This window comes from Fringilla coelebs (assembly GCF_963513975.1).
Source record: "Fringilla coelebs genome assembly, chromosome: 30".
In the NCBI taxonomy this organism is placed as follows: domain Eukaryota; kingdom Metazoa; phylum Chordata; class Aves; order Passeriformes; family Fringillidae; genus Fringilla; species Fringilla coelebs.
Genome location: NC_140056.1, coordinates 1,497,360 through 1,512,009, shown reverse-complemented (window position 1 = coordinate 1,512,009; position 14,650 = coordinate 1,497,360). Strand labels below are relative to the sequence as shown.

The following is a 14,650-nucleotide window of genomic DNA, read 5'->3' as shown; positions in this document are numbered from 1 at the left end:
CTGGTGGCATTGGGACCCCCGGGGTGAGCCCAGCGCTGCCCTGGAGGGGCTGGGGGGCTCTTTGGTTCCCACCCATGGCCGCTGACCCTGGGGTCTCACCCAGCAGCACGGGGGGCTCAGACCCCTGGAGGGTTCTGCCATCTCTAGAGGCAGCTGGGACCACCTCCATCACCTTTTTTTGCCCCATCTTTCCCCACCTTCTCCTCGCTCGTGAACTTTCCCCGGGGCACCGATAAGCGGGGCTGGGTTTACAGCCCTGCGCCCCAGCTGTAAAGTGGGGGTGAAGGTCACCCCCGGGAACGTGACTGCGCTGTCACAGACAGGTGAGGGATGCAGGAGACCGGGGGGAAGCGGCTCCCGGGGTGACCTCTCGGGGGGCTTGGGTTCCCCTCCCCGCCCCGGCTTCCCCCTGCCAGGAAGGAGGGAGGAAGTGGAGGCTGAATTCATCCCTGCCCCAAGAACAGGATCCAGGTGGCCGCGTTTCCTGCCCGGCTCCCCGCTTCCCCCCGGCATCCGGCTGCCCCCAGCCCCACCGCGGGCTCCTGGGCACCAGGATGCCCCGGCAAGGTGCCCCCCGTGCCTCTCTGGGTGTGTGGCTGCCTTGTCCCCTGTCCCCAGGGCTGGGGGGAGCAGCCAAGATCCCAGAGGCTGCTGAGGACCTGGTGGGGCGTTTTGGGGAAGGGGCTGCGTGTCCGTGGGTGCAGACCCCACCACGCCCCGTGCTGTGTCCCAGCTGCCCCGGAGCTGCCCGGCCATGGAAGGCACCTCCTCGCGGCTGGACGCCGAGGCTGTGGCGGACCTGGTGCTGCTGGATCCGCTCACCGAGGAGTCGCTGGTCCAGACGCTGCGGGAGCGATTCCGCCGGCGCGACATCTACGTGGGCAGCGGGACGGGGGGGCTGGAGGGGCGACGGGGGCTGCTGGGGTGGGAGTGGGGTGTGGGGTATGGGGGATGGGATATGGGGTATGGGATACAGGGGATGGGGTATGGGATACAGGGGATGGGGTATGGGATATGGGGTATGGGATATAGGGGATGGGGTATGGGATAAAGGGGATGGGATATAGAGGATGGGATATGGGGTATGGGATATGGGGTATGGGATATAGGGGATGGGTTATGGGATACAGGGGATGGGGTATGGGATATAGGGGATGGGGTATGGGATATGGGGTATGGAATATGGGGTATGGGATATAGGGGATGGGGTATGGGATAGAGGGGATGGGGTATGGGGTATGAGGTATGGGATACAGGGGATGGGGTATGGGATACAGGGGATGGGGTATGGGGTATGGGATATGGGGGATGGGGTATGGGACATGGGGTATGGGATATAGAGGATGGGGTATGGGATATGGGGGATGGGATATGGGGGATGGGGTATGGGATATGGGGGTTGGGATATAGGGGATGGGGTATGGGATATGGGGTATGGGATATGGGGGTTGGGATATAGGGGATGGGGTATGGGATATGGGGTATGGGGTATGGGATGTAGGGTATGGGATATGGGATGGGGATTGGCAGGGCTGCAGGGTCTGGGATAGGAAATGGGATATGGGATGGGGAATGAGATATGGGATATAGGGGATGGGATATGGGATGGGGATTGGCAGGGCTGCAGGGTCTGGGATAGGAAATGGGGTATGGGATATGGGATGGGGAATGGGATATGGGATATAGGGGATGGGATATGGGATGGGGACTGGCAGGGCTTGCAGGGTCTGGGTTGGTGAATGGGATATGGGGATTGGGATGGGGAATGGGATATGGGATGTGGGATATGAGGTCTGGGATGGGGATTGGCAGGGCTGCGGGGTCTGGGATAGGGAATGGGGTATGGGATATGGGATGTGGGATATGGGATATGGGATGTGGGATATGGGATATGGGATGGGAAGAGGATATGGGGTCTTAGATGGGAATTGGCAGGGCTGCAGGGTCTGGGATGGGGAATGGGATGTGGGATGGGGAATGGGATGTGGGATATGGGGTATGAGGTATGGTATATGGGATGTGGGATATGGGGTCTGAGATGGGGATTGGCAGGGCTGCAGGGTTTGGGAAATGGGATATGAGGTATGGGGTGGGAAGAGGATATGGGGTCTGGGATGGGGAGCGGAAGGACTGCACGTTCTGGGATGGGGAGCAGGATCTGGGGTCTGTGATGAAGACAAAGATCTGGGATGGGGAGCACCAGGACCTCCCAGCCCCTCATCCCTGCTGTCCCACAGACCTACATTGGGAATGTGGTGATCTCGGTGAACCCGTACCAGTCCCTGCCCATCTACACCCCGGAGAAGGTGGAGGAGTATCGCAACTGCAGCTTCTTCGCCGTGACACCGCACATGTGAGCGAGCACGGGCAGGGCCCTCGGTCCCCTGGGCTGTGCCAAGGGCACCACTCCCGGCCAATCCCGAGAGAATCCACTTGGGGCAACACCGCAGCCACAGCTGAGGGGGTCTGGGCGTTTCCTGAAGCCCCCAGATGGCTCCAGCCCCTTCCAACCCCTCTTGCCCCCAGCTATGCCATCGCTGACGATGCCTATCGCTCGCTGCGGGACCGGGACAGGGACCAGTGCATCCTCATCACCGGCGAGAGCGGCGCCGGCAAGACAGGTACAGCCGGGGCTGCAGGGGGGGCTCAGGGCGCTGCGAGGGGCCGGGACGACCCCCCCCCAACGACCCCCGCCCTTTGCCGGCAGAGGCCAGCAAGCTGGTGATGTCCTACGTGGCGGCCGTGAGCAGCAAAGGGGAGGAGGTGAACAAGGTGAAGGAGCAGCTGCTGCAGTCCAACCCTGTGCTGGAGGGTGAGTGCCGCACATCCTGAGCTCCTCCTGCCGCATCCCGGACCTGCCCGGGCTCGGCGCTGTCCGTAACCCCCTCCTCTCCTGCAGCCTTTGGGAACGCCAAGACTGTCCGGAATGACAACTCCTCCCGATTCGTGAGTGACCTGCGGAGGGGGCTGGACCCTGCCGGGGCCGTGTGGGCCCTGGTGGGGCTGGGGGCACAGAGGGGATGGGGATGGGGTGTGGGGATGGGCGGGGTGGAGCTGCCAGTCCCAGCAGGACCCCCTCCCCTGACGCAGCCCCCTCCCCCAGGGCAAGTACATGGACATTGAGTTCGACTTCAAGGGCGAGCCCCTGGGAGGGGTCATCAGCAACTGTGAGTACCCACCAGCCATCCCACTCCACACACCCCTGTGGGAAACTGATTCGTGGAAAACGCTCCAAACCTGACAGAAGGTTCTGTCATCTGTATACAAACCTTGAGATAAAAAATCCTGATTTAGACGTACCGTAGAATAAGACAGATGTTGCTGAGAGAGAAGTAGAACTTAAAACAAATTTCAAAAGCTAGCCTGGCAAAAATGGCTTCATGAAGCTTTGCAAAAATCAGAGAATTTGCAGAATACATTATTAAATTATTCAAGTGTTTATTCTACTCATTACCCAAGCCACAACATGATTTAATCCAACGTGACCCTTCCCTGCAGACCTGCTGGAGAAATCCCGCATTGTCCGGCACGTGAAGGGCGAGAGGAACTTCCACATCTTCTACCAGCTCCTGGCTGGGGCTTCACCACAGCTGCTCCGTAGGTCCAGTGTGGGGGATTTGGGGCTGGAACAGGAGCTGGGGAGGATCATGGCTGAGCTCCCACCTCCTGTCCCCTCCCCAGAGCAGCTGAAGCTCCGCCAGGACTGTGGGCACTATGGATACCTGAACCGGGAGGGCTCCAGCCTGCCTGGCATGGATGATGCAGCCAACTTCCACGCTATGCAGGTACCCACGGGAGACAGGACCCCACACCTCCCCCCAAATAACATCCTGGAGCCCACCTGTCCTGGTTTAGGGCAAATTTGGGAGAAAACCTCTAAAAGGGGGCCCCTCCAGAAAGCAAACCCACATGTCCCCTCCCCACAACCAGTTTGGGAAAGGTTCCTTGGAGAGAAGTGGTAAGAACCTGTTCATTTAACAGGGACAGCACCCCCAGCACACAAAATGAACAATACCAGGTCACAGCACTCTTTCACCACTCTGAAAAAATTGGCAAATTCAGAAAGTCTCTCCTGGGGGTGGTCGCTCTGTTATGAGTCCCTCCGGCGCTGGGGCAGCTGCTGCAGCCACAAGGTGCAAACTCTCGGTGTTTGCCAGGAGCAGGCTCAAGTGGTTCCAAAAAAAGGAGAGGAAAAGCAGTCCAGGAAAAAATTTGGACTGCTTAGCTAAACTAACTAATGAGTAGAAGCAAAAAGCAAGAGCAAAGCATAAAGCAAAAGCTGCTCTATGTACAGCCCTGTCTGTGTGTCCTGCCAGCCGTGGGGGAGCAGGCTGATAACAAAACCAAAACAAAACAGTCTTGAAGGCACAGAACAAAATATCCAGCATTAACAGCACACAGGAATGGGGATACAATCATCCCAACATCACCCTGGGACACCACCCCATGCCCTGAGCTGTTTGTCCATCCCCAGGATGCCATGAGGGTCATCGGCTTCTCGCCCGCCGAGGTGACAGAGCTGCTGGAGGTGACGGCCGTGGTGCTCAAACTGGGCAACGTCCAGCTGAGCAGCAGCTTCCAGGCCAGCGGGATGGAGGCCTGCAGCATCAGCGAGCCCCAGGGTAGGGATGGGGGTAGGGATGGGAATACTGGGGTGGGGGGATCCCCTCGGCCCCTCCTCTGTCACTCGTGAGCCAGGGGCAGGGCAGGAACAGGCAAGAGGCAGGATTGTAGCAAAGGTGAGGAAGACTTTATTCAAAAGAACTGCGCAGTTTTATAGATAGATTTTATTCTATTGGCTGAGTAACAAAAACATCTTTCTCACACCCTGTCTTTGAGAGGAACAGAAAAATAAAATAGAAAACCAGCACCTGCAAATTGTTTGTAGTCAACGGTTACCACATCTTTCTAGTTCTCTAAAATTCCTCACAAGCTGCTGTGAGGAACCCTTGCTGTTTCTCCCTCCCTGTCCCACGCTGCTCAGCTCTGGCTCTGCTGTCTCCTGGCAGAGCTGCGAGAGATCTGCGAGCTGATCGGGCTGGAGCCCGGCGCGCTGGAGAGGGCCCTGTGCTCCCGCACGGTGAAGGCGCGGGATGAGACGGTGCTCACCACCCTCACCGTCCCCCAGGTGAGCAGCAGCACCCCCAGAGTGATCTCGGGGCTTTAGCTGCTCAGAGTGACCACGAGATACGTTAGAAAGTTTCTTTTCCCAGCCCAGCATTCAAAGGAGTCAGAGCTTTTCAGTTCCTTGTCTCGAGGTTGTTTGTTGTGTCTTATCTATAAAATTTCTTTTGTCCAGTTGAGGTCTGCTTTGCAAGACAGTCAGAGGCACTCTGCTTGCCCCCAGGGCCATGTTATCTCTTTATACTAAAAACTACATGTGCAATATTTACAATTACTCCCCAATACCCATCACCTGTGTTAGACAGTGAGCTTCTGCTCTAAACCAACCCAAAAGTGCCACCATCACAGCAGAAGGTGGAGGCCAAGAAGAAGAAGGAGAAAGGCTGGACACACCCAGATTCTCCATCTTGCCCCCTGAACCCCCATGCTAAAAACCCCAAAAAATCTATTTCTCACCCTGTGATAAATTCACTTCATTCTACTTAAACTTTCATGGCTTGTAATTCTTCATATCAGTTTGGTAATTGTTTTTTCCAAGGGCTAAATCAAAGGCACGGGGGTCTTGGGCTCTGTGCCAAGGTCTCTGAGCCCCCTGGACAGCATCTCATCTCCAGTCCTCCAGGGCAGCCAGAGGAATTTTCTGGGTTCCAACAGTGATATCTGTTAAAAAACAATTTGTGCTAAAGGAAATTAAACCCACAGCATTTTGTGTACAAAGCCAGTGTCAGGCAACAAGGAGTAATAGGCTAAGTGATAAAGATGGAGATTCAAACATCATCAGATGACTGTCTCCAGGGATGTGTATTTCAAGGGATTTTTTCCAGCTGAAAAGACCCCAGCAGGAGGCATTTGGTAGGCACCATCAGAAGTTTATCCCAGAAAGTTTTCACCTGACAGGATTCCAGCAATTATCCACCGGCTCTGGGAAGTGCAGCAGCAAGAAAGAAAAACTGTGATAATGTGCTAAAATATGCTAAAAAAGAGCCCCTTCCACAGCCCAAAAAAACTGCATAAAACTGCCCTCTTAGAAATGACATTTGGAGACCCACAGGGACTTTGGTGCCATGGAGGCCAAATCCTGTCTCCCTGACCCTGATCGCCTGCTCCAAGTCAAGATTGCCTGTGGCTTTTTCCCAAATTTATACTTTGATAATTTAATAAATTTCCCTAATCATTAAGTTGGATTATTCATTTAGAACAGGCTGATGCCTGGCAGCCCACCACGAGCCAGCACCAGCCCCTGTCCCCTCTCCCCAGGGCTACTACGGGCGGGACGCGCTGGCCAAGAACATCTACAGCCGCCTCTTCGACTGGCTGGTGAATCGTATCAATGCCAGCATCCAGGTGAGCTCCAGGGGATCCTGGAGCCCCAGCAGGAGCCTGGACCCTCACCCCATTATGGGCTCAACAGGTGACACAGGGCTCAGCACCCCGTTGTATCCCCAGGTGAAGTCGGACAAGCAGAGGAAGGTGATGGGCGTCCTGGACATCTACGGCTTTGAGATCTTCCAGGTGAGTGAAGGATCCTCCAAGCCCCATTCAGGGGTTGGGAACAGGACCAGGGGCTTGGGAAGCAGCTGCCATACACGACCCTTCTCTCTCAGGACAACGGCTTTGAGCAGTTTATCATCAACTACTGCAACGAGAAGCTGCAGCAGATCTTCATCCTGATGACTCTGAAGGAGGAGCAGGAGGAATACGTCCGAGAGGTACCTCCAGCCCTTCCCAGAGCACGGCCCCAAGGAGTTTCAGCCCCCCTGGGATGGGGAAGTGCTGGAGACGGCTCCACTGCACGTCCCTGCCTCTCCCCGCTCCCTGCTGAGAGCACATTCAATGGCAGGAAGGGATTTGGGATCCTCAATCCTGTGGCCGGACGTCCGGTTCCTGCCCCACACCAGCTGGGGGTGTCCGTGGGGCAGGGTCTGGATTGTCCCTGTGTCTGACCCACATCTACTCTCAGGGCATCCAGTGGACCCCAGTGGAGTTTTTCGACAACAGCATCATCTGCAACTTGATTGAGAACGTGAGTTGCCCGCCCAGTGGTGGGATCTTGGGGTTCCAGCTCCCCCCACAGCCCAAACTGGGATCCACTGGGGCTGGTTTGGGGTGACCCCTTGACTGAGAATGTGAGTTGCCTACCCAATGCTGGGATCTTGGGGTTCCAGCTCCCCCCACAGCCCAAACTGGGATGCACTGGGGCTGGTTTGGGGTGACAGCTTGATTGAGAACCCACCCAGTGCTGGGATCTTGAGGTTCCAGCTCCCGCCCTCAGCCCAAACTGGGATGCACTGGGGCAGGTTTGGGGTGACACCATCCATCATGGTGACACGATCCATCACACAGAGCACCACCGGGATCCTGGCCATGCTGGACGAGGAGTGCCTGCGGCCTGGCGTGGTCAACGAGGACACCTTCCTCACCAAACTCAACCAGCTGCTGGCCACACACAAGCACTACGAGAGCAAGGAGACGCAGAACGCCCGGCATGTCACCGACGCCACCCTGCCACCGCGCTGCTTCCGCATCCACCACTACGCCGGCAAGGTCCGGCAGTGCCTGCTCCTCTTCCCAGCATCCTGATCCTCTTCCCTGTGCCCTGATCCTCTTCCCAGCACCTTGATCCTCTTCCCAGCACCTTGATCCTCTTCCCAGCACCTTGATCCTCTTCTCAGCACCCTGATCCTCTTCTCGGCATCCTGATCCTCATCCCAGTGCCACATTCCTCATCCCAGTGCCCTGATCCTCTTCCCAGTGCCACACTCCTCATCCCAGCGCCCTGATCCTCTTCTCAGCACCCTGATCCTCTTCCCAGTGCCACATTCCTCATCCCAGCACCCTGATCCTCTTCCCAGCACCCTGATCCTCTTCCCTGTGCCCTGATCCTCTTCCCTGTGCCACCTTCCTCTGCCCTGTGCCCTGATCCTCTTCCCAGCACCCTGATCCTCTTCCCAGCACCCTGATCCTCTTCCCAGCGTCCTGATCCTCTTCCCAGCGTCCTGATCCTCTTCCCAGCACCCTGATCCTCTTCCCAGCACCTTGATCCTCTTCCCAGCACCCTGCTCCTCTTCCCAGAGCCCTGCTCCTCTTCCCAGAGCCCTGCTCCTCTTCCCAGAGCCCTGCTCCTCTTCCCAGCACCCTGATCCTCTTCCCTGTGCCACCCTCCTCTGCCCTGTGTCCTGATCCTCTGCCCTGTGTCCTGATCCTCTTCCCAGCGTCCTGATCCTCTTCCCAGCGTCCTGATCCTCTTCCCAGCGTCCTGATCCTCTTCCCAGCGTCCTGATCCTCTTCCCAGCGTCCTGATCCTCTTCCCAGCGTCCTGATCCTCTTCCCAGTGTCCTGATCCTCTTCCCAGCACCTTGATCCTCTTCCCAGCACCCTGATCCTCTTCCCAGCACCCTGATCCTCTTCTCAGTGCCCTGCTCCTCTTCCCAGCACCCTGCTCCTCTTCCCAGCACCCTGCTCCTCTTCCCAGTGCCTTGGCCCTCTTCCCAGCGCCCCAGACCTCTTCCCAGCGCCCCAATTCTCTTCCCAGCACCTTGCTCCTCTTCCCAGTGCCTCAGTTCTCCTCCCAGTGCCCCGCTCCCCTTCCCATCCTCACACAGGAGATGTGGGGCTGGACTGGGAGCAGGCTGGAGATGCTCCACTCCCTGCCCGGGTGCTGACCCCGCTGCCCTCCCCAGGTGACCTACAACGTGACGGGCTTCATCGAGAAGAACAACGACCTCCTGTTCCGCGACCTCTCGCAGGCCATGTGGGCGGCCCGGCACGCGCTGCTGCGCTCGCTCTTCCCCGAGGGAGACCCCCAGAAAGTCTCCCTCAAGCTGCCCCCCACTGCAGGCTTCCAGTTCAAGTCATCTGTGGCAATGCTGATGAGGAACCTGTACTCCAAAAACCCCAACTACATCAGGTACCGGCCCCTGTGGTATTTTCAGGGTTTCCCAGCTGGAGGAGGAATGGTTGAATTTGATTCCATGTTCTTAGAAGGCTAAGTTATTATTTTATGATCTATATTATATAAAAGAATGCTATACTGAAACTATACTAAAGAATAGAGAAAGGATACAGACCAAAGGATTAACAAGATACCAATGAAAAACTCGTGATCCTCGCCAGAGTCCCGACACAGCTGGACGGTGATTGGCCATTAAGTAAAAACAATTGACATGAAACCAATGAAACATGTTGGTAAACAATCTCCAAACCACATTCCAGAGCAGCAAAACACAGGAGAAGCAAATCAGATAATTATTGTTTTCCTTTTTCTCTGAGGCTTCTCAGCTTCCCAGGAGAAGAAATCCTGGCGAAGGAATTTTTCAGAAAATATGACAGTGCCAGGCCCCGGCAGAGACCCCTGGGGGTGTCTCTGGCACCCCAAACCCCCCTAAACCACCACTGGGCTCTGCAGGTGCATCAAACCCAACGACACCAAGTCAGCCATGGTGTTCACCCCGGAGCTGGTGCTGGCCCAGGTGCGCTACCTGGGGCTGATGGAGAACGTGCGGGTGCGGCGGGCGGGCTACGCCTTCCGCCAGCTCTACGGCCCCTTCCTGCAGCGCTACAAGATGCTCAACGCCCAAACGTGGCCCCGCTGGGACCGTGGGGACAGGTACGGGGCTGGCACCCCCCGGGAGGGTCAGGGGGCTGCCAGGGGGGGCTCTGACCAGCCTTGTCTCTGCAGGGAGGGGACCGAGGTGCTGCTGGCAGGTCTGGAGTTCCCCGCCGAGGAGCTGGCGTTCGGCCACACCAAGATCTTCATCCGCTCGCCACGCACTGTGAGTTTGGGAATGGGGGAGCCCAGGGGGGGATGCAGATTTGTCCTGGGAGTTCCTGGGGCTGCTCAGTGAGCCAGCGCTTGCCGTGGTTGTGCCCAGCTCTTCGACCTGGAGCGGCGGCGCCAGGAGCGCGTGGCCCAGCTGGCCACCCTCATCCAGAAGATGTTTCGGGGCTGGCGGTGCCGCACCCAGTACCAGCTGATGCGCAAGAGCCAGATCCTCATCTCTGCCTGGTTCCGTGGCCACAGGGTGAGGACAGGGCAGGTCCTGGCCATGCTTCCCCTGCCCATCCCTCTCCCCCTGGTCTCCAAGCCCACCCCACTCACCCTCTTGTTCCCCCGCAGCAAATGAACCGGTACAAGCAGATGAAGCGGTCGGCGCTGATCCTCCAGGCTTATGCACGGGGCTGGAAGGTGAGGGCTGGGCAGCCCCAGGGCCACCACGGGACTGGCCTGGTGTGGGGGAGCAGGGTGGGTGGGGACAGGGGCTCTGTGTGCCCCACGGTGGCACCAGGAGCTCCGTGTGTCCCACGGTGGGACCAGATTCACCCTCATCTCCTCTCCCCGTCTTTCCTCCTTCTCTCCTGCCTCTCTCCTGCCTCTCCCTCTCTCTCCATGTCTGTGTTGGTGTCCCCTCCTCGGGCTCCCTGGGCTCTCACCCCCGCAGTCTCGCCGGCTCCTCCGGGAGCTGAAGTCCCAGTGCCGACGCCACGCGGCCGCCACCACCATCGCAGCTCACTGGAGAGGGTATCAGGTAACGGGGCCACGCGCCCTCAGGCCGCCTCTGTCCTGCTGTCCTTGACGTCTGTCTGTCTGCCCACCCCACTCCTGCCCACCCTGTCGGGCTGGAGCCTCTGTCGTCTCCACTGGGGCCAAACAGGGATGGGGGACGTGGGGGATGTGGGGGACATGGGGGACATGGGGCATGTGGGGAACAGGGGGGACGTGGGACACCTTTGTCCTTTGTGGGGCTGGTGGTGATGTCTCAGTGTCCTCACCGCTGGTGCTGTCCCCACAGGCACGCAGGACCTACAGGAAATATTTCCGTTCCAGCGCCAGCACCTGCCTGGCCAACTTCATCTACCGGCGACTGGTGAGTGGGGCTGGGGCACAGGGGGCCACGCTGCCTCCCCAGCCCCCTGCCCTGCTGGATGCCCCTGTCCTCCCCTGACCCCCTGGCATGTTGTCACCCCCAGGTGCACAGGTACCTGGTGGGGCTGGCAAAGAACCTCCCGCCGCTGTCGGTGATGGACCGGACCTGGCCCCCGGCGCCCTACAGGTTCCTGGATGACACCAACCAGGAGCTGAAGAACATCTTCTACCGCTGGAAGGTGGGAGCAGGGGGAGATGGGGAGAATCCAGGTGGGATCTGAGTGCGCCAGCTCACCTGAGAGAGGTCTTTGGTGGCACCAAACCGTCCCCTCCCTCGGCAGTGCAAGAAGTACCGGGACCAGCTGCCGGCGTCGCGCCGGGCGCAGCTGCAGGCCAGGCTCTGCGCCAGCGAGCTCTTCAAGGACAAGAAGACCCTCTACCCAAAAAGGTGCCAGGGCAGGGGGCTGGGGGTGCAGGGGAGCTCAGGGCAGCGGTGGCTGATGGCCTCGTCCCCAGCCTGCAGCAGCCTTTCCGTGGGGAGTACCTGGGGCTGAAGCAGAACCCCAAGTACCAGAAGCTGCACGCCGTGGCCAAGGACAAGCTGGTGATGGCCGACGCCGTGAGGAAGGTGAACAGGGCCAGCGGAAAGGTGAGAGCTGCGTGGGGCCGTGCCCTGGGCAGTGGGAGGGCACGCTGACCCCCTGCCCACGCTGACCCCCTGCCCACACTGACCACCTGGCCATGCTGACCCACTGCCCACACTGAGCACCTGCTCTTGGTGACCCTCTGCCTGCTGAACCCCTGCCCACACTGACCACCTGCCCACACTGACCACCTGCTCTTGGTGACCCCCTGCCCACACTGACCCCCTGCCCACACTGACCCCCTGGCCATGCTGACCCCCTGCCCACACTGAGCACCTGCTCTTGGTGACCCCCTGCCCACACTGACCCCCTGCCCACACTGACCACCTGGCCACACTGACCCCCTGCCCACGCTGACCACCTGCTCTTGGTGACCCTCTGCCTGCTGACCCCCTCCCCATGCTGACCCCCTCCCCATGCTGACCCCCTCCTCATGCTGATCACCTGCTCTTGGTGACCCTCTGCCTGCTGAACCCCTGTCCACACTGACCACCTGCCCATGCTGACCCCCTGCCTATGCTGACCACCTGCTCTTGGTGACCCTCTGCCTGCTGACCACCTGCCCATGTTGACCCCCTGCCCACAATGACCGCCTGCCCACGCTGACCACCTGCTCTTAGTGACCCCCTGCCCACACTGACCACCTGCTCTTGGTGACCCTCTGCCTGCTGACCACCTGCCCACACTGACCCCCTGCCCACACTGACCACCTGCTCTTGGTGACCCTCTGCCTGCTGACCATCTGCCCACACTGACCACCTGCTCTTGGTGCCCCCCTGCCCACGCTGACCCCCACCCACAGACAGTCCCACGCCTGCTGCTCCTCACCACCGAGCGCCTGGTCCTGGCTGACCCCAAGGCCGCCCAGCCCAAGACCGTGCTCAGCCTCAGTGACATCCGTGGTGTCTCAGTCACCCGCTTCTCCGACGGCTTCCTGGCCCTGCACCTCAAGGAGGTACCTGGGGAGGGGCGCCCTGGGGGGCTCAGGGGGTCCCCAGCAGGGCTGACCCCCCGCTTGCCCCACAGGTCTCCACAGTGGGGGCCAAGGGTGACTTCCTGCTGGTCAGCGACCACCTCATCGAGCTGGTCACCCGCCTGCACCAGACCTTCGAGGCCACCACGGGGCAGGCGCTGCCCCTGCACATCACTGACAGGTGTGGGTGGGGCTTTGGTGGGCGTGGTTACGATGGGCGGAGTCAGGGGGGCGGGGCTACAATGGGTGGAGCAGGAAAGGGTTGGGGCACAGAGGGCGTGGCTTCTGTGGGTGGGGCTGATGTGGGTGTGGGTACTGGAGGGTGGGGCTGCAGTGGGTGGAGTTATTGTGGGTGGGACAGGGCAGTGCCCGGGGGGGGAATGAGGTGAGGGTGGAGCCTCCAAGGGTGGGGCACCATGTAAGTGACCTGATTGGCTGCAGGAGGAAGCTGCTGAGGAGTGGGCGTAACCAAGGCAGCTCATTGGGCAATGAGGGGACAGGCATGGGCGTGTCCCCCTCCCACCTCTCCATCCTGACCCCTCCTCTCCCCTCCATCCTCCCCTCCCAGGTTCTCCACCCGCTTCCCAAAGGGCGACGTGTCCATCACCGTGGTGGAGTCCCCCAAGGCCAGCACCAACGGCCCTGTCTGCAAGAAAAAGGGCAGCAACAAGATGGAGGTCCTGGTGTACTGAGGGGACCCCCACCCTCCCACTGGCACCCCTGACACCCCCTTTGTGCCATCCCCCACCCCTATGGGTGCTGGCAGCACCCAGGCATTGCTCCAACCCCATTAAAAGGATGCTGAGGTGTCGGTACCAGGGTGGTGTCACCTCGTTACAGGTGGGGTGGGACTTCAGGGGGGCACAGCCCAGCTTGGTGATGTAGCCCCTCATCCTGGCCTCCTGCTTTTCTGGCTTTTCCTGACGCCTGATTGCAGCCAGCGCTCAGCTTGTGGTGATTGGAAAGGCTCCAACTTGTGGCCACTTTTCCCATCAAGTGGCTCACAGCTCCTGCTGCTTCAGAGGCAATTTCTTGGCGGCCGTGGGTGGCTGCATGTGAGGTCTCTGTCATCCTGCTGCCTGCACTGGATGTCCTTGTCCCCCTGCCCAGGGTCCCCCCGCCCTGCTGCAGGACACCCCTGGCTGGCACTGGAGCTGCACCTGGGGACCAGGGACGTGGAGAATGGGACAGAGGGAAGTGCTGCACAGCCCCAGTGATGCTGCAGGACCTCCATCAGTCCTGCACCCCACAGGTGCCTCAGGACCCCCATCAAGACCCTCATCAGTCCTGTAATGCCCAGGACTCTCTGGACCCCCGCCAATCCTGCAGCTCTCAGGATCTGTGGGACCCTGCCAGTCCTCCAGCCCTGAGAATCCTCAGGACCCCATCAGCCCTACAGCCCCAGGTCCTTCAGGAGCTCCATCAGTCCTTCAGCCCCCCAGGATCCATGGGACCCCCACAGGCCTCAGGACCTGCAGACCCCCTGCCAGTCCCCCAGCCCCCAGAACCCTCCAGACCCCCATCAGTCCTCCAGCCCCCTGAACCCTCAGGACTCCCACCACTCCTGCAGCCTCCAGGACCCCACAGCCCTCATGACAGGGTCTCCCCCCCTTTGCTGCCTTTTTCCCCTGCACTCATCAAGCTCTTGACGAGGGTTTTTATCCTGTCCCCACACATCACCCGCGTTTCCTTCGGGAGCTGCCACCTCCCCGTCACGTCACCATCAGCACCAGCTCCCAGGTGGGCCCCGGAGCTCCGTTTGTCGTGCAGGGGGGAGCGTGTGCGGGCAGCTCCCGCACGTGGGCGGGGCACGTGCGTGTGCACGGTGGCACTTTGGTGGCCTGGCCGTGTCCCAGCACCGAGGGCTCCCCGCTCTCCGCCGCCGGCTCCGTCACGTCCCAGCACAGGGACCTTCCCCCTCGCCGTAAACAAGCCCGGGGCACCGCGGCTCTTCACAGCTGCGTCGCACTTGGCATCTCACAAGTAGGTGTTATTAATTAATTAGACCGTCTCTGGCCAGGCTCCGATTTAATTAACGTTCCCGGC

The 14,650-nt window shown here is 59.7% G+C and overlaps 1 protein-coding gene across 1 annotated transcript; it reads left to right on the top strand.

Annotated features, from left to right (window-relative positions):
• Nucleotides 1–754: 754 nt before the first annotated feature.
• MYO1A (myosin IA) lies at nt 755–13,296 on the top strand (the record flags this gene model as incomplete). The annotated part of the gene is made up of 28 exons (XM_084223476.1): nt 755–877; nt 2,238–2,353; nt 2,527–2,621; nt 2,708–2,812; nt 2,900–2,946; nt 3,104–3,167; nt 3,499–3,597; nt 3,682–3,785; nt 4,475–4,622; nt 5,010–5,128; nt 6,382–6,468; nt 6,571–6,636; nt 6,729–6,833; nt 7,085–7,147; nt 7,468–7,668; nt 8,805–9,031; nt 9,530–9,730; nt 9,803–9,896; nt 9,996–10,145; nt 10,241–10,309; nt 10,563–10,649; nt 10,914–10,988; nt 11,092–11,226; nt 11,329–11,435; nt 11,504–11,636; nt 12,434–12,586; nt 12,658–12,785; nt 13,173–13,296. 28 exons carry the CDS (start codon nt 755–757, stop codon nt 13,294–13,296), a joined length of 3,225 nt encoding a protein of 1,074 aa, XP_084079602.1.
• Nucleotides 13,297–14,650: the final 1,354 nt, after the last annotated feature.